Genomic DNA, 21729 nt, shown 5'->3' on the forward strand with positions numbered 1-21729 from the left:
TGTAGAAGTTGGCTTAGTGTGTTGAAAGCAGGGTTAAAAGAAGCAAGTAGGTCTGGGGAAGAGGGCTTCTGTTATTGATGTTGGCTTCCTTGGTACTGAATGTTGGGCTAGGGAGGGCAGTAAGTTACAGCCGTGGGTGAGGTTTGCCACTGGAGTGGAAAAGATCAGCATCGATTCTTGAAGGCAGTGAAGGCAGAGGGATTGTTTATTTAAGGGGAATGCAACAGCTGACAGTGCCACAGTGTCAGAAGGTGAAGTAGTTACACTGGTGATCCTCTGTCTTTCCTCTCCCTTGTCCTAGTTTAACTCCAGCTGCTACAAAGCCCGGTGCAGCTGCTCACTTACTTTCCCCGGTGGGGTGGGGAAGAGAATCAGGAGGGTAAAAGTGAGAGAACTCATGAGCTGAGATAAAAACAGTTCAACAGGTAAAGCAAAAGTGGTGCAGACAAGCAAAGCCAAACACGGCATTCATCCACCACTTCCCATGGGCAGGCAGGTGTTTGGCCATCTCCAGGACAGCAGGGCTCCATGGGTAATGGTGACTTTGGAATGCAAACACTGTCACTCCAAATATGCCCTCCTTCCTCCCCCAGTTTTATATGCTGAGCATGACACCATATGGTGTGGGATATCCCTGTTGGGTGCAGCTGTCCCAGCTGCATCCCCTCCCGAGTCCTTGTGCACCCCCAGCCTCCTCACTGGTGGGGCAATGTGAGGAGCAGAAAAGGCCTTGACTCTGTGTAAGCCCTGCTCAGCAATAACGAAAACATCCTGGAATTATCAACCCTGTTTTCAGCACAAATTGAGAACATAGCGCTGTACTAGCTACCGTGAAGAAAACTAAGTCTATCTCAGCCCAATCCAGCACTTCCCTTAATCAATGAAAAATACATTTATTTATTTGAAAATGTTCATGGTTCAATGTGGTTGATCTTTGATTTTTAAGACCATTTTATTTCCAAACTAAGGCCTTGATGTATATATTCCTAATGGTTACCCCTACATACACCCAGAGGCAGTTTCATAGTTCTCAGCTGTACTGTAGGCGATGTATGTGGGAATCAGAGTTAGCAAGGATGAAGCATGGGATTTATGAGCTTGTCTGTCCCAAATCCTTTTTCTCTATGAAACAGCAATTCTAAATCTTCACGCTCATTAGCTTGCATGCCAGCAAAGATGAGTCACTGGAGTGGCCAGGAGCAGACCAGGAAGCATAGTTTTGCTCTCCTTTGCTGAAAATTCGAAATAGAAAAATTTGGTTCCTGATTAATATTACATAAATATGCAAATTTTTCTATCATGAAAGCTGAGAGGTATAAAATCAGTGTGCATGTAACATAAAAGGAAAACTGTAATTTATAAGAAAACTTCCCCCATGCAGGAAGGTGAACACCCAAGACATGCTTCAAGAGACGTCACTTCCGAATCGCTGGCATGCTGTTGTGCTCCGGCTCTGCACAAGTGCCATTTAATTTTGCATAAAGGTGCTAATAAAGAATTCAGAATGTATCAAATGCTGTTGTTTGAAGGTTGTTTAACAGCAGGGCTAAGACAAAAGAAACTGGCAATTAGGTATATATTTAGCAGTCTTTCTGCAGGCATCTGGAGTTCATTTCAGCAATAATTCAAAAGCCCCAGGATACTTTCTCCCTCCTGCTGCTAAGTGAATGTAGGAGTAAAGCTGCTATTTTCACTGACAAGACATTTTACTTGTGAAATTCTCCCACTTGCACATAATCACTGTTATAGCAAATTACAACATAAAACAAAACTCTCCGTGAGTCAGGGGGATCATGATGCCTTCTCAGTTGATAGAGGAATGTAGGGAGAATGAAAGCAATCTCAAACAAAACAAATAATAGAAATTATGTGGACCCTTGGCTAGTCTAATCAGGCTAGGCAAAGCAGTTACCTCAAGCCTTTTTTTTATTTAAATAAGTATTGCAATTCCTCTTCCCCAGGCCTCCAATGCTTGGTTTTGCTGTAGCTAGATAGAAAGAGTCTTTTCTCCGTTGACAAAGGAATGGATTGCTTTTTGCTTTATTTTGTTTAGCTTTCAATATCCAGGAAGGGAAACTCCATGGGGTCATTCTATTTATTAATCATTTTTTGAGGTGTGGAGAAGACTAACAGGCATCTTCCATCCCAGGAGATGTGAGTGAAGAAGGTGATGCACTGCATTTTCCAATCTTCCTTTGCTCAGTGCTAACTCCAGAGTTCTTCTTGTGAGAACCATGAAACTCCTCAAGTTTGGGCTGTACAGGAGACTCAAGACTAGTCACTTATTTCCCTTATTCTTCTAGAATACATGATTTTTTGACAGGGCAGTTTGAATAAATCTCCCAATGCTGTGAAGAGTTTGGTATCTCAAACTGGTTTCACGGAGTGACTGTGAAACAGGGTATTTCCATAAGCCTCAGTGGAAGAAAGGTGGTCAGTGTGGAGGGAGATGTAAGCTTACTAAACTGCTCATTGTTTTAAAAGATAGCTTAGAGTAACTACAGGTAAAAGTGTAACTTTGGGATTTGAAAGGAGAATGAGAAGGCTCTCAGGAAAGCTAGGCTGATGTTTACCAGATGAAGGCACCAAGCTGGGTAAATTCAGGTTCTTTCAAGATGCTCTGACTAGTACTAGTATGCAGTTTTCCTGAGTTTTTCACTTCTTTTGATTACTTTTATAATGAGTTATATTGTATGAGAGGTAGAACCCAGTGGGTTCCAGGGAAGTGTTGCTGGCAAGTACTGCTGTCACAGGGCAAGGAGGCAGCAAACAGCACGGGCATTCGTGCGACCTGCGCGGTCTCAGCATGCATGTATTACATACATGCATTGACAAATGTGAAATAGCGCCTCAACTGTACAAATTTAAATGAAAGCCTGATTTAAGCTGATTTTAAAGAACAGAGGTTGTGTTCTGCATATGCTGTCCCCCACATCCTCACCTAGGCAAATTTGGTATAATCCAGGCAGTCTGTATGCCTTTCTGTTCTTGATCTCTTCGTACATTGTTAATGCCCAGACATTGTATCACATTAAAAACTATGAGGACAGACAGTCAGCCACTTTGGTTGGTTGGTATGGTCTTGTTTGATGTCAGTAGGTGTGTCTTAACTGATCTTCTGTTTGTGAGTCTGTTTGGAAAGATTCTGTGGAAAAAAAATGGAAAAATTTCTTGCTATTAAAATTCAAAGCTTTCGGGTGTATGTCTCCTCATCAACTGTAATGTATGGTTGCTAAATGGGATTTTTGTACCAACATATCTTATATAAGCATGGGTCTGCCAGTTCTCGGAAGAACAACTTTATTCCTTGTTATTCTTTCATTTTTAAAACTCTTGAGAGTACACACGGTCTGGCTCATGTGTGATTTCTAATTGCCTTTTCATGGCAATGAGTATCTGCTTGAACCAGACAAGCATGGCATGATTCTTGATGAGTTAAAATTAACTTCTGTTCACCACAGTGAGCTGTAATGAACTCTAGTTACTTATTACCAGACTTTCTTTCATCTCTGCATGACTGGCCAAATAGCTCTTCCTGAGTTTCATCGCTGGTTCAATACTAGTGAGAGATACAGCCATGCTGCTAATGAACACACCGGGTCTCCAAACACTAATACCATACTGTCAGTTTACACTGTTCTCTTTACTGTTCTCTATCCTGGAATCAGCTTCTCTCTGAGCAAAATTGCAGCTTGAGTTACAAATTGGGCAGCGCAGAACCCTCATGAGCAGCAGTTGCTGCAAAGATCTGCTAAACCTTTGTTTTTCTTAGCTTTGTTCTTTAGCTGATATTGACTGGTTTTGTGCAGCTCTTAACATGCAGGGAAGTTGAGTTGTCATCTTTCATACTGGTTTTCTTTCCTGACACATTTTCTCCTGTTTGGCCCTTGGAGCATGTCTATTGTGTGGGAAGACAGCATGTGGACCCCAGCAGAGTCATCCTGAGTCATTCCTCTGAAGATACTGGTAAAACAGAAAGCTCCAACCTACTCTTAAAAGCACCCTACTGTGTCAAAGCAATATGTAGGCAGTAGTTAAAGCAAGAGTGCTGATCAGTTACTTGGCATGGTAAGAATGTGGGTAGCCAGATGAATCCCAACTGTCCAGACCTTGTCTGGACTCTGAATGAACACAGTGTTTTGTGATGGTTTTAGCTACTCTTGCTGAATTGAAAACCTTTCTAGCCTGCCTAGTATTGTGTACACAGCCAAACATCTCTAATTGCTCTACAGTAAAATAACTTTTTAACTAAGATAACAAATCCCTTCTGATGCTGTTCTGAGCTCATTTTGCTTAGAATATTGTCTGAACCAGAGCATAATCTTAAGTTGCTTGTGGGGAGCAGTTACTGAAGGAATAAATTATGATTTTGGTACTTGATTCCTGATGTTATTCATGCTGTCATTGAGTGGATGCTGTAGGACTAACAAATATTATCTAATATGCTTATATATCAGTCTGTTTGTAGTTTCAACAAGCAACTTATAATCAATCATTTTATTGAAAACATTTAATAAAAAGGTTTGGCAAACTAATGATAGTGTATTTGAAGAACTCATAGACTTCAATTTATGGATTAAAAAGAAGGTTTAATTAACTTAGTCTCCATAAATTTACTCACAACTCTTGTCTTAGCTCTTTAGCAAAACATATAGAAGATTGTCATCCCATCTGCTTTTGACAAAACATTATCTGATGTTGTCCTTTCTAATGCCTGTTTATTTTATGTCCTCAAATTGTTAACTGCATTTGTGAACTCAGGCCTTTGAAGTTGTACAAGATGCAAAGCTGAAGTCTTTGGAGTGCCAGGTTAATACTGACCTAACTATTTACAGCGAAGCTATAAGAAATGGAAAGGTTACAAGTGTCATTCACCATTGAAGGCTTGCAATGTAAATAACAAAAAGTGGCATTTGCTCAGTTTTCATTTTCAAGATTTTCATGTGATCACAATAGGAAGAAATTATTTGAAAAAGGATTTCATCAGACTTCTAAACCTGATTCTTACCCTCATTTTTATTTTCTACAGGCTGTACTCTGTGGCTATAATAATGCTTTCTGTTGTCAAGGATAGACTATTCAGTTAGTGTTCTCCTTTTCCTCCTTTTATTGTGAAGTATGTCCTTTCTAAAACCTGTGCTCTAATTGAAAACAGGACCAATACCTGTGATGTGGCACTTTTTTTGCCGCTTTTTTTTGCTTTGTAGTCAGCTGAAGTTCTCCAAGTCTCCTCTGAAGTTGCATCTCTTGCAGGAAGGAGGGGAGAAAGAAAAAGGCTGGCCATTGGAATTTTCAATTTGACTGAGTTTTTATCTAAAAGAGAGGGATGTGAGGAAACTTTGCCCCAAAGTACACCTCTAAGAGTTGCCCATTCTGTGGAGGGAAAAGCCATGCTGCTACAGTAGTACCACAGTGAGTGACAGTTGAGGTGGATGGAGGTAGTTCAGGCATGGGCAAACATTCTGCCTCTTCTCAGCCACTTTTCTTTTCTCTTAGAGGATGTATCTGTAGCACCAGGATGTATCTGTGCTGTTACTGGCACATATTTTGTAGTGCTACAGAGTCAGTATAAAAGCAGAACACTGTGAGCTTCTGATGTATGTGGGATGTAAAAATCATAGCACTACAAAAGCATGGGAGTAAGTTAACTTACCAGCTTGAAATAGCAAATGACTTTTGAACACCGTGTTCCACAGCCACGATGCAGCTAGAATCTCATTAATGTTCAACTAGGAGGAGGTCACTGTGACTAAACACTTTGGGAGAAAACCAGCACCCATGTAAGTAGAGTAACCATGCACATTCTATTGGTTTTATCAGTGTTGCACAATGGCAGAGTTTGGCCCATAATATGTGACAGTAGAGATCATTATTAAGAAAATTGGATTAAACTGAAAACTGTTTAAGGCTGATTTCACAGATGTGGAGAAAATTCTTATGGTGCTTTTTGTAGCAAAGTAAAGTTGATTGGATTTTTGGTGGTGGTGTTTTTCCTCTCCATCCACAACAGGACCATAACACTTGAGTCACTGTTTGAAAGCTGAGTCCTTGGCAGACACTGTGCCACCACACTTCTTTAAGCTGTATAATTTTTATGGATTTAAAAAATTTTATATTACTCTGGGGGCATGTGGGCATGTTCTCAAAACTAGGCCAATGAATCCCAAGTGTGATACCCCTACTATTAATGGTAAATAAGCCACCTAAAAATCCCTGGGTGCCAGGCAAAGAACTGAATGCAGATGTTCTGTGATGCTTTGTGGGCTTTTGAACTAGTTCTGTTTTGTTCCTGTGTTTACAGAAAGTTTGGGTAATCTTTCCCCCCCCGAAATATCTGCCATGGCATGTCGTTAAACACAACTGCACTTATTTTTAGTCAACAGAAAGAGGCCTGAGGAAGCATTTTTTATACTCTGATACTCTACTTGCAAAGATTGGAACCTATAGTTTACAACAAATGCTTTTCCTACTTGGAGAATAACATGAACTCCAGGCAAATGGATCTTGATATGTGTTCTCTGTTGCTCATATGAAAGTTTTATGCATGCCTGGAGATTTTCAGATTTGGAAGTGTTATTGTTAACATAACATAGTTTCTTTGTGCCTGTGTGGTATTATCACAGGCCTTTACATATGCATGTTGCCATAACACATTACTGATACAACCTTTTGCTGAGTATAATTACATTCTACTAGGAAATATAAATTCCCTCCATATCCTGATATCTGTTAAAAGACTCTCCTGAGGTTTGAGCTTGGATTGTAAAGGTGTCTCTGATCTTTTATTCTTAGTTTTTTTCTATGCACAAGAGTGTAAATACTACTATTCATACCAGTGGCTGCAGAAACAGCTTAATGGGCAGTAACTGCTGATGAGAACAAATTGAGTGAAAAGCACAGCTGAAACCAGTGACAGCTTGATCAGAATGGTCTCTTCTACTGTACATCACACATGAATAATTTCCTGCCTGCTCCATCATTTTAGATAAGTAATTGGAAATCCTATTGATCTGCACAGGGCTTAAAATAACACAGTCTCAAGTGTCAGGCTGTGATTTCTGCAAAGATGTATTGTTCCTAATTAGTATTAGGACAGGAGCCACCCATCTCTACAGCAGCTGAGCTTGTTTTTGGCACCATGTCAGGAAATCCTCTAATGTGGGGCTGGTATGGGTGAGCAGAATGCCACGTGATGCTCAGCTCACTGATAAAATTGAAGTGTGGGGGTTTAATGTCGCTCTGAGTACTGAGTTACTCAAGAGTTTATATTCTTTCTGTCGCTGCATTTTGCAGAGATCTTTCGTCAGCTGTCTAAAAGAAGGGGGTAATGAGCATCACCAACCAAACAATCTGAGGAATCAGCCTGAGATGCTGTTAAAAGATCATCTCTGTCTTCTCAGTCCTTCTTTCCCTGTTTCATTGCTTCTGTGTGGGTGACTGGTTCGTTTGACTCTTCTCAGTTCACAGTGGGTCTCTGCTACTCCTCTTGTATTTGCCATGTGCTGCTTAGTAGCTTAAGTCCTTCTCTGGAGGGCTGAAAACATAAGAGGCAGCAGGATCTGAAAAGGGAAACAAGCTTGTTCTCCCACTCAGCAAGAACCAAGAAGCATCTGTTCGGAGCAGAACAGTGATATAGACACAGCAGCTGGCCAAGCTGAAACTCAGAAGATGAAGTACAGCTCTTTATGTACTGAATTTGCTATAATTAAATACTTAGCTGTGCTGCAGCTTGAAGACTCCAGTACATGAAGTGCTACAGACCAAAGTTTCTTCAATTTAATGACTATTTTGTGTATCATTCCATACACTTCTCAGGTAAAAAGTTGTGTAACTCATCTGAAGTCTCTCATGCAGAAATATCTGTGTGTCAGGTCTGTTGTGTAGCATTGTCATTAAAAGTAACTAGGACAGCCTGGGATATGAAGTCCTATTAGATTTCAATCAAGGTCTGAATCCTAGAGATAAATCTTGACTTCTGATGAAATGTAACTGATGTATTGTGGCTGATCAACATGTGTGCATACATGTGCTTTCACACTACACTGCCTCTTCATTTATATGTAAATCGCAGTGATATTTTTTTCTTACTTGTCAGTTTTAGAGCATCCTTTAAGGCAGTAGTCCGTGGTGTTTTATAAACAAGCTAATTCTCCCAGCATCTTTATGTGGCCAGCAGAATGTAGCAGTACCTTGTGCTCATCATTAACGAAAAGTGAACGATGTAAGGAAATTTGAAAATTTCTTGGATCACATAAGTTAACGTAACTAAATCCAGAATTTAGAACTTCTGGCTCTTTGTTCTTTGGTCTTGGTCATTTTTTACTATGTATAGTAGAGAACAAATGACTATGTTTTGGGGCAAAAGTAAGTGCAATTTGTTTTGGTTTTTTTAAGGAAAAATTTAAAAAAAGCAGAAACTTTGAAGCATTGCTGGCAGTGGTATTGTTGGGTTACTTGTGCTAAATAGGATCTGAATGTCATTAACACCCACCTAGATGTAATTACCTATTTTCTGTCATGAATGCCATATTGAAAGATGTCCCAGTACAGGTGGTTATGGTGCAATATAGAATACTGTTGTTTAATATGCACTAGGTAAAGGAGATAAAGACATTCATTCTGAATTATTTAGACCAGCTAGTATCATATTGTACTATCCTTGGTCATACTTTGAGACTTCAGACTACTGTACTGAGGTAACAACATGACTTCAGTGTGTTTCACATACAGTATGTTGGTCACTGGACAGTGCTGCAGAAGTTAAGGCAACTTGCAGTAGCACTAATTTCAGCTGCACAGTTTCTGCTCTCGTTGGATGTGATAGTAGTGCCCGTCATTCTGCTATGCTTCATTCTGAAGAGTTTATTAATAATTTCCTTCTTATGTGGAAGAATGTCTATTCTTTCCACATGATCCTCTTCTTTATCTCTTTTTGTTCTCTCAGGGTCCTTTCGGAAGGAAACACAGCACATTTTTGTCAGTTCTCAGACAAATACAAATAAGCATTTTACTCTTACACCCATCCCTCTCTTTCATTATCTCTCTTCCTTCATCTCCAGGTTCTCCTTTCATCCTTGGTGCAAGAGCCTGGACTTGGGCCCACTGAGTTGAGGGGGGGGACTGTAATCTTAATGAGTCAGTGTATGGGTCTGTTGCCGATAGTCTCTCAAGTACTGCTTTGCTGGCTAGATAAAGGGTTAGACAGTAGAAGAAAAACCTATGTTACTGTTGATGTGTTGCTGCTGATTGTTTAGTAGTTGTTGAAAATGTGTTATTTTTATTCTGAGTGTCCAATTAGAGCGGTAATACAGTAAGTACAGGATTACCTCACACAGTGGCTCAGATATTGTGGCAATGTTCCCGAAAAAATACCACAGATTTCTGTAAGAGTAGATTGGATCTTAAGGGGTGAATTTATTTTTGTTTGCCTTCTACTTTGTTTGCCACACTACTTAAATCAAAATGCTAAACTGAGAGCTTCCCACAGCCAGGTGCACAACTCTGCTTGGGATGCATTTAATGAGGGAAGAATGCCTTCCATGAGATTGTGTTGTTTTGTCCAGCTATTATTTATTCCAGGGCCTCAGAAAAATTGCTACAGTCCAGAACCTATTTTCAAAAACAGAAGCTAACATTTAGTTTCAAATTGCAAAGATCTGAGAAATGCTGACCAAAAGTTTCAGAAAGGTAGAGCACTTGCAGCTTAAAGTAATTTCCCACTATGAGATCAAGTCCAGCTGTTTCAAGTTAGATACCCAAGAACCAAACTTTACACCATTCATTATGAAAAGCTGGGATTTAACTACTGGACAGCTTTGAAAAATTCTGGCAAGCATATTTGCAGATTTAAGGGCCTGAATGCTTTTCTGAGTATTTGAACCTAAGATTTATTTGCATATACATCATATAGGCACTTTCTTCTTTGTGTAATCCATTCTCATGCTGCTTTTTCCAGTCCCTGTTATTTGTGTGGTTGGTTAAAATGCTTCCATTGAATATTTTTAGCAGTGGAATTGATGAAAAATGGTCTGGCCTTTCTTCCCTCCCCCCTTTCCTCAGTCTCTACAAGTAGAATTTCTCTGTGTATTCCACCTAATAAACTTACGGGTTTTTTCCCCATTTCAGACTTTTAATATTAAATAATTGATTTATACTGAGAGTGTATTTGCTTAACTACATTTTTTCTGTCGTTTTCTGTTTTTTTCACTCAGCTTCTGCTCAGCCCTAGGTGCTTAGATATAGTCTTAGCTCTATCTGCACATCTAGCAGATCACTGACCCCTCTTAACATTGCTGAGCAATTAGTGAGGTCCTTTATGCAGCTTTAATGGAGAATTCCAATCCTGTCCTTAGTTTGCCAGACATGAGCAGGTTAGAAAGAGGTCTGCTTTTTCAATGAAGGCTTATTTCCCATATCTAATACACACTAGATGACTCATTTGCACATGAAACTGCTTTGGATACCAGAAGCACTCTTTTTGGCCTTACTTTCTTCCTGACTTCTGCAAGACCGGACCATCTGCATCTCTAATGCTGCTTTTTTGGCTTGACCTCTGTGGAAGTCCCCAGAGATGAATTTGGTCCAGTGAATGAAAATATAAACAGAAACCTGTAGAAACTGCATCTACAATTCTGGAGCTATAAATTTTAGACATAAAGACAGTTGGGTGTAAACAATGGTAACTTTATGTACAGAAGTTGTTGATTTCAAGTTTGAATTTGATATAATGGTTAGAACTGCAATAAGTGCTGGTGAAGTAAAACATTGCTGACTAGAGTTCTGTTTTGATATGCATGAGAGCATCTCCTTGAACAGGGAAGTGTGGTATTGCTGTGCCATGTAGGGCTACTATTGGCAGAACAAATTAGACAAAGCTGAGACTGAAATGTTCTATCTGACAGAAGCAATAATGTGATGGGATCTTTACAAACTGGAAAAGTTTCTTTTTCTAATGTTCTCTCCATAAACAGAAGACGTAAAAATACAGCTTTATAATAAGGTTATAAAACATCTACTTCTCAATAAACCATGAAGCATATGTGCAGTTTAGTGTAAGAAGGCACAAAATAAAAAGGCAGACTTACTATGAAATGCCCATTAGGCATTTAAGGCCAGTGTATTAGAAATCACTGGTTGATTTTTTTTGATCAATGCTGTTATACACATAAATCATTACCACTAAATGTTGTGTTCTGGGTTTGCTATCTGTACATACTTCTTATTAATATTAATTTAACTGATTTTATGTTGTTGTAAAGGATTGTGGCAAATGTGATTGCTTATTAAAAGGCTGAGACCGGTATCTGTAACTTCTCCACTGAGAGAAGTGTGGGACTCCAGTGCCATCCCCTAGAATCACAGAATCAATCGTGCTGGAAAAGACCTCTGAGACCATCAAGTCCAACCCTTGATCCAGCACTGCCGTGGTTACTAGACCATGGCACTAAGTGCCACTTCGGGGCCGAGACACGGCTGGTGCCAGGACCTGCGCGGGCGTTGTCCGGGTTAAACGCGCCATCTAGTGACTAGTGATAGTTAATTTAAAACAAAGAAAAAGGACATAGAGCCAATGGAGATTTTAATGAATTTTTACACCAACGGGGAAAATAGATGGAGGTTGACAAATCCTTATATTGCCTTATTTTTCTCCCCCTAATTAACAGCCATTACTAGATCATTATTTGTTTCAAAAAATGCCACTGTTTCTATTGTCTGTTCTCCACTCTCTGCTCTCAGGTTGTTTGCTGGGGTCCAAGTTGAAATCACCTGCTACGGCAGAGTATTTGGGCAGAAAATTAGTGCTGTATTCACAGTGCTTCAGAAGTCATGTTACAACATCTGTTACTGCCTGCATTTGAAATGCTGATTCTCAAACATTTGCTTCAAATGACTAGAATTAACTGAATTTCTTAAAATCATAGAATCATTTGGATTGCAAGGGACCTTTAAATGTCATCTAGTCCAACCCCCAGGCAGTGAGCAAGGACATGTTCATCTAGATCAGGTTGTTAAGAGCCCTGTGCAACTCAACATGGAATGTTTCCAGGGATGGTGAGTTTACAACCTCTCTGAGCAACCTGTTCCAGAGTTTTACCACCCTCAGTGTAAAAAACCTCATCTTTATATCTAAATCTACCTGTTTTAGCTTAAAACTGTTACCCATTGTTGTATCTCAACAGGTTCCACTAAAAAGTTTGTCCCCATCTTTCCTATAAGCCCCCTTTAAGTATTGAATGGCTGCAATAAGGTCTCCCATCCCTTGCTGCCCTGTTGGCCACCTGTCCTTTATGTAACTGCTAAACTTCACTCTTGATTGTACATACGTGGTGTGCAAATTGGATTTTGTGCAGAAAGTGGCCCCAGAGCTTTCTAGTACCTTAGCAGTTACTGTAGGCACCCAGGATGTTCAAGACCCAGGGTTAAGCCCCTTGACTGGTTGGCTGTTTTGAATTTGGAATCCTGTTGGTACTGAGGTTTCCACTAAATAAGATTTTAGCCATACAGCCAAACTCACACACCCGCCCCCAGTTCTTAGAAAACCCAGAAAGAAGGTGAATCCTGCCCCACGTGTCATTTTTCAAGTGCCACTGAAGTTTCACTTTAATTGAACAGTCTCAGGCTGTTTTTGGTTCCACACAGCACTTCACTCGCGTTGCTGATGCCAACTGGACAAAGACATCCTTAGTTGTGTACACTGAAACAAATCCTTTGAGACTGGCTTTGGGAGAGAGGGCTTCAGATGGGAGTACCGAAGGAGCATTGCCTGGCTCTTGGCACAGGTTTGTGCCATTTAACACAGGAGAGGTTGCAGCTCATTGTCACAGCCTGGGAATGTGGTTTGAAGAACATGGTGCTGCATGTGGATTGCATGGGAGTTTAACAGTTCCCATACATGCTCTTACCTGTGCTAATATGGGCGTACCAAACCTGTACTGGAGGCAGCTGAGATGGAATAGCTTTATTTTTAAAAAATGGAATAAAGTAAGTTTTGTAATTAATCAGGGAAGGAGTTATTTGAGTCAACCAACACCTGCCAGCTTTATAGATGGAGTGGAAAAATGCATACTGAGGATCTATATTTTCTGTATGCAATGTTTGCAAAATGAAGTTAAATATCAAAAGCAATATTCTCATGTTGTTTCTCTCTGGAGAAACAACACGAACTGAACTGGATGTTCAGTCCAAGCTAGTATTACTGTGAGAACCGACTTACACATGTGGATCCCATCTAACGAAGTACTTGTCATCTTAATTTAAAAAGGTCTTCTTTGAAATTTGTTGGCTTAAAGAAAGTGTTATTATATTTCTGTCCCTCTCTCTTCTAGGATATTAAACACAACATCGTTTGAACTGTATGAAGCTCTGGGCAATTTTCCTGCCTTGTGGGTCTTGAATGTGCTTCTTATGGTTCTTCAAATTCTGCACTGTCTTTGGTCTTACCTAATCATAAAGACAGCCTACAAAGCTATTTCAAAGGGCAAGGTAAGACAGCGTGGTTTTGTTTCATGATTTTAACTTTTTCAATATCCATACAGGTCACTTTTTGGTTACTGTTTTTTTTCTAATCCATAACACACTACTGAAAACACATCTTATTTTAGGTAAACTCTTTTTTCCTTTCATGGAAACTTTTTTCCACTCCTAACAATTGTCAGATAAGTCAATGATACTCTTCATAGTGATTGCATTTATATGTGCTTCCACACTTCTTTTTTTGTAATCTGGTACACTGAACCAAACTACATTAGGGAAATTGGATTTAAAAAAAAAACAACTCTCTCTTACTCTGCTTGTTTATCCTTTCCCTTGTGCTGTGCTGGAAGGCTGGGAAGTGGAACCCCTTGCAGGTAAGTTTCTTTCAAGTTACTTTGCAAAAGATTTATTTTGACAAGGCTGATGTTTGTGTTTTGGTTTGGTTTTTTAATTTGTAGTTTCTGATTGGTATTTTTTTCCATTGTTGATATTTATATATTTGAATTAAGGCTATCTTTAAAGGCCATGTTTACTTCTTGGCTATGCATTGCCTAAAACCATTCAAACCCACATTTATCTGTAGTATCTGGATGCTGTTATACTGCAACCTTTTATACACAAAATACACACAAATGTCTATATATCAGCAGGATAAGCAGCTGCTCTGTCACCATTCAGGATGCATACTTGAGAGTGTAAGTCCTCCACCTTGTAGTTCTAACAATTGCACAGGAGAAAATTTAGATTGTACAAGAGCAAAGTTAGACATTTGCAGTAACACAGTGACCAGGTTAAAGATGCATATGTATGACATATACACAGAGGATTCTTCTTCCTTCAGATCTTAATTCCTCGCTGGCAACCCCATTCTTTCCATTTCTGCAGTAAAATTAGAAATATTTTCATGACACCTTACAGATATCTTACAGTAAATTTTCATCCTTAAGTATTATTTTGGTTTTGTAGTACTAGGATCCACCTTTGGAACAGCTCAGCTGATAAAGGAATTTATTATCATTAAATTCGTAATGTAATCCTGATCATATATTTTTTACTCACTGTTGCTGTACTTAGAAGTTTTCTAAACCTATATATACTTATACATATACATATATATATATATTCTAGACTACTTCTGCAGAAATTACTCCAGTGTGTTCTTTTGGGGATAAACAAAGAGAACTAAATACTGCAAGATATGTTGCAATCATATCAGGTTTTGAGTGCAAAAATAGAGCAGATCACATGTTTAAATGAAGTGCCTGCAGCATAGAATCTTCATTTGATTGTTTGGCTTTGGGGCAGGACTTTAGCAGAAGAATCAGCAGTGAATCTAATATATTAAGAGAATTTAAGTTGACGTAGAATTTTTCAATCATCTAGTCTGCCCTTGAATTGATCACAGGTGCTCAGTACCCTGTACTGAGACTATTCTCTTCTGTCTGATAACAGTATATTTTTGTGTATTTTATGTATTTCTAACAGATTTAATCTAGAACTCCCTTCATATGAAGGACACTGAAATAATCTGTTAATTGAAGCTGTGTAAGCATGGAACCAAATTTCTGGCCTCTGCTGAAGTTCGTGGGTGTCATAATTGTGGGCTTGCTAGACATTGACATTAAAAACTGTACTTATTAAGAGGTATATGGGACCTGTGTTTCCTTTTTTCACTGGTCTCAAGCAGAACAGTTTCACTCAGGTGTTATGATATTGTAAGGACAACACTGGGAGCCCCAATGGCAAATGGCTCCTTCTGAGATGAGAGCTGGAGAGCTGAATTGTCATGAGGACTTTCTGGAGTAGGGGAGGACTACTGTAAGCAAAAAATTATATGCAGTGGCCCTGCTCTTTAATGGTTTTGAGGAAAAAGACTTGACATATGTTTTGCCCCCTTTATGTCCATTCACTATAGTAAAGCCAATTGTAATTACCTGCTGTGGCAAACAGCATAGCATGGAGAGATTTTAAGCAAATGTGATGCTCAGCTATACAGACAGGAGTAGAAGCAGGCATGAAAACTGCATTCTTAAAGCTGCATGCAGGTTAAACTTCAGACATTTTTCTGTTGATGCTTTTTTTGTACTTCATCTGGTGCACTCTTACCAGTTTTGGAGATTTTCAAGGAAGCCAGCTGGATATTAGCAGACAATCTCTATCAGCTCAGGTCGTCTGTTTCTGAAATAGCTTTCCAGTGACACGATGGGGCACACAGTTGAATTGCTCTAGTAAGTTTGTCACTCCTGTGTTAGGGACTGAACTGGACTATGTCCACAGCTTGCAAGCCCCATTCTCACCATTTGTCTGAAGTCAGAGACTGGAGTTACCCAGTGTGGTGAGTTATGTTTCAGCCAGTACTCCTGTCTCCTACTGCTAGTGTGTAGAACCGTTCCCTGGAGCCATGTGGTCTCTAGGGAATGAGCTGGGAGGTGAGGGGAAGGAAGTTGGGTTGAATATTTTGTATTACTAGGTTGAAGAGAAGCACCCCAAATGAAGGACAGGAAATACAGTTGTAGTTAGGAGAGCAGAGGGACTGAGGCTAGGTTGAATTTGGGAGCTTGGATGTTGGTTACTTCAGTCTATGCACAACCCTTTTCCTTGAGCACTTGGACATACTACCTTCAGTGCACGAGTGCTAAGTTCTCACCCTCCCTTTGTACATGGCATATGTGCATGGCAGATGTGTACAGACATCTGTGTTTGAAGTGAGTCCAGACAGGCAAAGGAAGAGAAGTGCGCCAGAGCTGAGATTACCTTCAAAGCTCATATTGAAAAATGTGTGAATTTCTGATTCTCTTGAACCAAAAAGCTGAGTTGTTTCCTTACAGTCACCTACTGCTTGCTTCTTTTTTAACTTCTACAGGTAGCAAAGGATTCCCGAAGTGATGTTGAGTCAAGCTCAGATGAGGAAGAAACAGTACCTCGCTCAAAGGCCCCGCACAGCACTATGGCCAGTAATGGGACCAGCGGTGCCAATGGGACAAATGGGTATCTTACTGGTGGCACTTGCTCAGAGGAGCATTAATCCTTGAGTTCAATCATGAGACATGAACAGAATGAACTGTTTGCTACTGGAAGTAAATTATAAGTTGTGAATGCGGTTTCTTCATATATCTCAGCATCAGAAAAAAATATGAGTATCAAAGCATTCTGATAGCGCACTGCCATTATTTCCTGTTTGTGAATGAAGACAGCACACCATTCTGTATACGTAGGCATGCTGTATGTGTATGTAACTGACACAATGGGAGCAGTATTTTCACTTGTACTGTCTTGGAAATATTATTTATTTTGTATTCTTTTGGGAAGTTCTGGACAAAAGGGAATATCCATTCTTAAACTTTGTATCTTGGATTCTCAGTGGTGGAGAGCATCATGCTCAGATCTCTTCTGTCCATCCCTGATGCTTTTGCTGAATCTGCTATAAGTAATAGTTGCTTAATTTGTTACTTACAGTAAGATAGAGCATAGCTTTATAGATTTTAGATCAGCTTCAGATATTTTTGCTATCTTTGTGTTTTAAAGTACTGGTTTTGAAATTGCCTATCAAATCACAGTGACTGTTCCTCCAACATAAAATTTTAAAACACTGGATCGATATTTTAAATAGTAGGTAATGTGGTTAATTAGCAATTTGGGAAAAAAATGTGGTAATTGTGGGATATTATTTTAGCATAATTTAAAATTCAATTTGGTGGTTAATTGCATTAGCGGTAGACTTGATTTGTTGTGCAAATACCCAAACGCATTGATGTCAACACTTAGGATAAACTCATTCTCACTTTTTTTTGACCTTTCAATTTTTTACCTCTATAGGTTTCAGCTTTTTGCAGAGATTCCATGTAAAAAGGTATTTGTTCAAATGCACCATTATGAATCCAGACCTCACACCTGAAACTGTCCTTGCATATTCTCATAAATGAGAGCAGGAGTGTAATGGGAAAAACAGCACGTGAAAAGTTCATTGCTTCCTCGGACACAGTTCAATCTAGATATTTTTCTTAAAATTATTGCCACTCCCTTGGTAAGGTAAAGAAGAGAAGGCAGAATGCCATACATTACTAGAATTAGTTTATTTTAAATGTGTGAAAACTTGAGCAAAATTCACTTAACGTAATTCACAGCAACTTTTGATTGCTCAGCAGTATTTCATCACCTCTACAAATAAAATTAAGGGTGTCTGTAAAATAATTTTGTACTCCTTTTTTATTCAGGATTTACAAACAGTGTCCCAAAGAAGACAAAGTAACACCCAAAGTAAACATCTTCTTAAACATTATATACATACTTCTTCCAGTTTCTAGATCAAAGTTTGATGTAGGATGCTAAGGATCATACAACTCTTGCAGGACACTTTTCTGTGATTTGTGACAGCAGTGCCAAAAGTAGGCAAGGTTCTTGGGTAGCAGACTCTATGCAACCTACTGTTCAACAGTGCTGTGTGTGCACTCAGAACCAATGTGCTTGTAGACCAAAGACTTACATATATATATATTTAAAAAAAAAAAGTTTAAAAAAAAAGAAGGAAGGAACAAACCAGGAAAAAAAAATCCTAAGTGTGTCTTCTGTATTCAAAGGATTTGGAGTGCTGTGTTCAGCTGGAACTCTGAGCCAGGAAGTCTTTCTGATTCCTTCCACCTATGCAAATAGTAAAATATACATGGCTTCTGATGCCATAAAACATGTTTAAAGACTCTATTTTATACAGACTCCAGTGAAGAAAGTTGTGTTGTCACTTCTTTCTTTTGAAAACAGATTTGTCCTATTCCACTGGTCACTCTTGAAAACTTCTGAAACCTTTATTATCCATAAAGATTCTTGTGTGTTACCAAAAAAAAAATGTGCTAAAAAAAGTTGAAAATAAAGGTAAGAAAACTGGAAAATTATAAATCATGGAAGAAGATCTATCAGTTTTACTACCTACAGAGCATCTTTTGAAAAAGGTAACCTTGTCAGGTAAGCTGCAGCTTATATGTCCATGAATATATCTGAGGGAGCAAGGGAGCCTTATTTAAATCTCTGTCTCCCCCAAAAGTTTCTCTGCCTCTAATTTTTCTCTTCTGTCTCCTGTGCATTTGATTTCATAACCAACAGGGCAGGTTATACATGTGAAAATATGCCAATTGCAATAGAAAGAAGCCCACCTATGGTGTTTGAAGTCACAGCTGTGTAGTAATTACTGTCAAGATGATACCAAGATTTTAAAATAAAATCATCCTGGGATATATTAAATGAACATTATAATTTGTGAAATCTGACCTGCTAATATGGTAATTGAGAATATCAGTTTAAACACACCCCTTCCATGGTGTTGATTACTACCTCCACTGCATAGATGGTTACAAAAATGGCATTCTGGCAAAATACTTGGTCTTACATGAGAATATTGCTCTGAATTGTCAACATGCAGCTCATGTTGAGTTTTCGTCAACCACCACCCCCAAGTCTTTCTCCACAGGGCTGCTCTCCATCATTTCTCCATCCAACCTCTAGGATTGCCACAACTCAGATGTAGGACCTTGCACGTGGATTTATTGAACTTTAAGAAGTTTTCATCAGCCCATCTCAATCATGTCAAGGTCCCTTTGGATCCTCACTGGTAAAGAGTGCATCTGGGATTAAAACTCTTCCTTTGAGGTTTAAATTCATTTGCATCTATGATATACTAAAGCATGTACACAGTTATCTTGGTTCAGGTAACTCCAAATGACTTAGCTATCCCCTATAAACCTGGCTTTTTGGAGTTTAATACAGATATGTGTAATACAGATAAGTTTAATAGATAAGTTTAATATATAATTTTAATACAGAGATGTCTGGAAAATAGGTGAGGTAAGAGATTCAAATGACACATTTGAGGAAATGGGATAAGAGTAAGGAATCACTGAGAACTTCACTAACCTTTGCTAAACAATCACTGATCTTTCAAGCTAGAGGATTTTTAATAAAAGGAATTCACACATTTTTTCCTCTCTCTAGTGGGAAGGACCAAGTGTTTTAGTGATCAGATATAGCAGTGTGCTTTGATTCATTGCTTTAACTAATGGTTGTCAAAACTTTGGCTTCATCTTGCACTCTGCAGAGAAAATGCTGTGCAATTATTTCCTTTTTCATTTGTTTTTGTTTGCTTTTCTGATGAAGAGCTTTGCAAGATGCATTTGGAGGCCATCAAGTATGTAGAGGTTAATTGCACATATTCCAGAAAATTGACTGAAATTATTTGCATGGTTCATGGTAAATGTGAGACCTTAAAAGGTTCTGTATGTTCAACCTTTTGTAGAATCATCATTTTAGTAATTTTAGAAATGAGGGTTTGTACTCCATAACCTCTTTGTCTTCAAGTTCTATGCTCCCTTTTTATAGTACAGTACACGACACAGTGGTTGAGATGTTGAAGTAGTAAAATGAGGAAATTATATGTAGAGTTGATTAGTAAATAGTAAGAATTTGTCTTCTCTCCCTAGACAGCCTAGAATATAGTAAAATAAGATTCAGGTCACACTTTTTTTTTACTGTTTCCCATACTGGCATATTTTGTACCAAAAGAAAAAATATATGGTGGGTTGCTGGGTTTTTTTCTTATTAAAACCAACATTGCAGAAAATGGTAGAAATATCTGATCAAACAACAAGGGTGGACACTGGAGTCTTTTGGGTCTTGGATCAGTGTTAAATAGTGCTAGTTTTAAAATACCAAAGCGTCTCATGCTGTTTCCTTGTTGCCCTTTTGTAGTTTTTTTCTATGTGTTATTTATTTAATGATTCCAGCAGAACTGGTACAGGTGTCACAGCTTCATATGCTCCTGTCTCAGCCTGTGACTATTCTGTGACCACGATTGCCACTATCAAATGCTTTTTCTGAGACCCAAATGCATGCACTAAAGTTTTGCTTACAGTGAAGTGATTCTTCTCTTAAATCTGTATCTGTTTCAGGTGAAAATCACTTTCTGGTTCTGAACAGGACATGACGGCGACAGCCGTTCCCCTGCAGCACGTGTCAGTGGTGATCAATGCTGGTTGATTTAGTCACTGTGTGTGTTTTATGCAGAGTGCTCTAGTAGGAAGCCTAATGCCTGTTTCATTCATCTTCCCATTATCGCAGCCTTCTGTATCTCAGAGAAATTGGTTTTCTACAGTTGATGCTTTGGTATTTTTTTAATCTCTTTGCTACAACTCATTTTTATATGTCTCCTATTGTCTACTTCCTGTGACTCTGGGGGAGAGGAGCTACTGAATAATTTTTACCCTTCCTGTAATGTAGACTCTGTTAGGCCTAACTTCAGTGTTCTGCAAACTACAGTTGCCTTTAAACCATGAAGCAAAACCAGTTTGTATTACTCATTTTGACTGGTTTTGATTTGAAACAGGGACCTAATGGGAACTTCAGTAAGACAATGTTACTCTTTTTTTCTTTTCTTTTTGAAAAACACTAGTGGAATTTTGAGAAGGTGGTGTACATGTATTGCCTTTAAATTGTAAAGATTTCTGATTGTAGTTGCAATGAAAACACAGTGTTTGAGTGTCTCTGTACAGAATTCTCAGTCTTTAAAATTGCTTTCAATTAAAAAACGGGAGGAAATACTATGAAATGATGTTTTGGAGCTATGTCGGTGATCACATATGTCAGACGAATGACAAAAATGATTGTCTTACATGACTTAAAATGATCTGTGCAACAGTACACATTTTCTGGCTTCTCTTGAGCTTCAGCTTCCTGCAATTCTGGGGTTTAATTTTACCATACCATACTGTGCATGTTGACTGTTGCAAGTCAGGGTGAGGCAGATGACACACTTTCACCTGTGTTTTCATGACAATCCTGTGCTTGAGCAACTCTTTCAGAAATGCAGTGATGTGTAGGAATTCCACTGTCTTGAATACAGTGATACTCTAGCTAAAAGTCCTTTCATATATAGCTGTTGTGTAGAACTTTGGGAGTTATTTTGTGTTTAATTTGACTGGGTTTGGGTTTTGTTTTTTTTTTTAATATGGAAAATAATTATTCCTCATAAAATCTCTTGAACCAACCAGTATTGTGGGCTATTTTATTTGGAGACACTTTCATAATAAACATAAGTATTAGGAATGTAGTGTTGGTTTTCTTCTCTTTTCTGTGAGATGCAAACAATATTTTCCTTTGTTTTAGCTCAAAGATTGTTCCCCACACTGCAGACTCCAGCACTTTTCGGGCAGATCCAAGTGTGTCTTGCTGAGTTCATCACTGCATTATTTTATATTACTTCTGGTATGAAACTGT

At 38.8% G+C, this 21729-nt stretch overlaps 1 protein-coding gene across 2 annotated transcripts in view; it reads left to right on the plus strand.

The window, feature by feature from the left end:
* Positions 1-21562, plus strand: part of CERS6 (ceramide synthase 6) — a 111252-nt gene extending 89690 nt beyond the window's left edge. The window contains exons 9-11 of one of the 2 annotated variants that reach the window (XM_051787477.1): positions 13326-13482; positions 13824-13847; positions 16337-21562. In XM_051787477.1, the coding sequence (XP_051643437.1) occupies positions 13326-13482; positions 13824-13847; positions 16337-16498 (343 nt within the window). In that variant the 3' untranslated portion in view covers positions 16499-21562. The remainder of the gene's footprint in view (positions 1-13325; positions 13483-13823; positions 13848-16336) is intronic. The other variant, XM_051787478.1, reaches the window with a different exon arrangement.
* Positions 21563-21729: the final 167 nt, after the last annotated feature.

This window comes from Manacus candei, unplaced genomic scaffold (assembly GCF_025592945.1).
Source record: "Manacus candei isolate 608988 ecotype Guabito, Panama unplaced genomic scaffold, ASM2559294v1 h1tg000023l, whole genome shotgun sequence".
NCBI classification, from domain to species: domain Eukaryota; kingdom Metazoa; phylum Chordata; class Aves; order Passeriformes; family Pipridae; genus Manacus; species Manacus candei.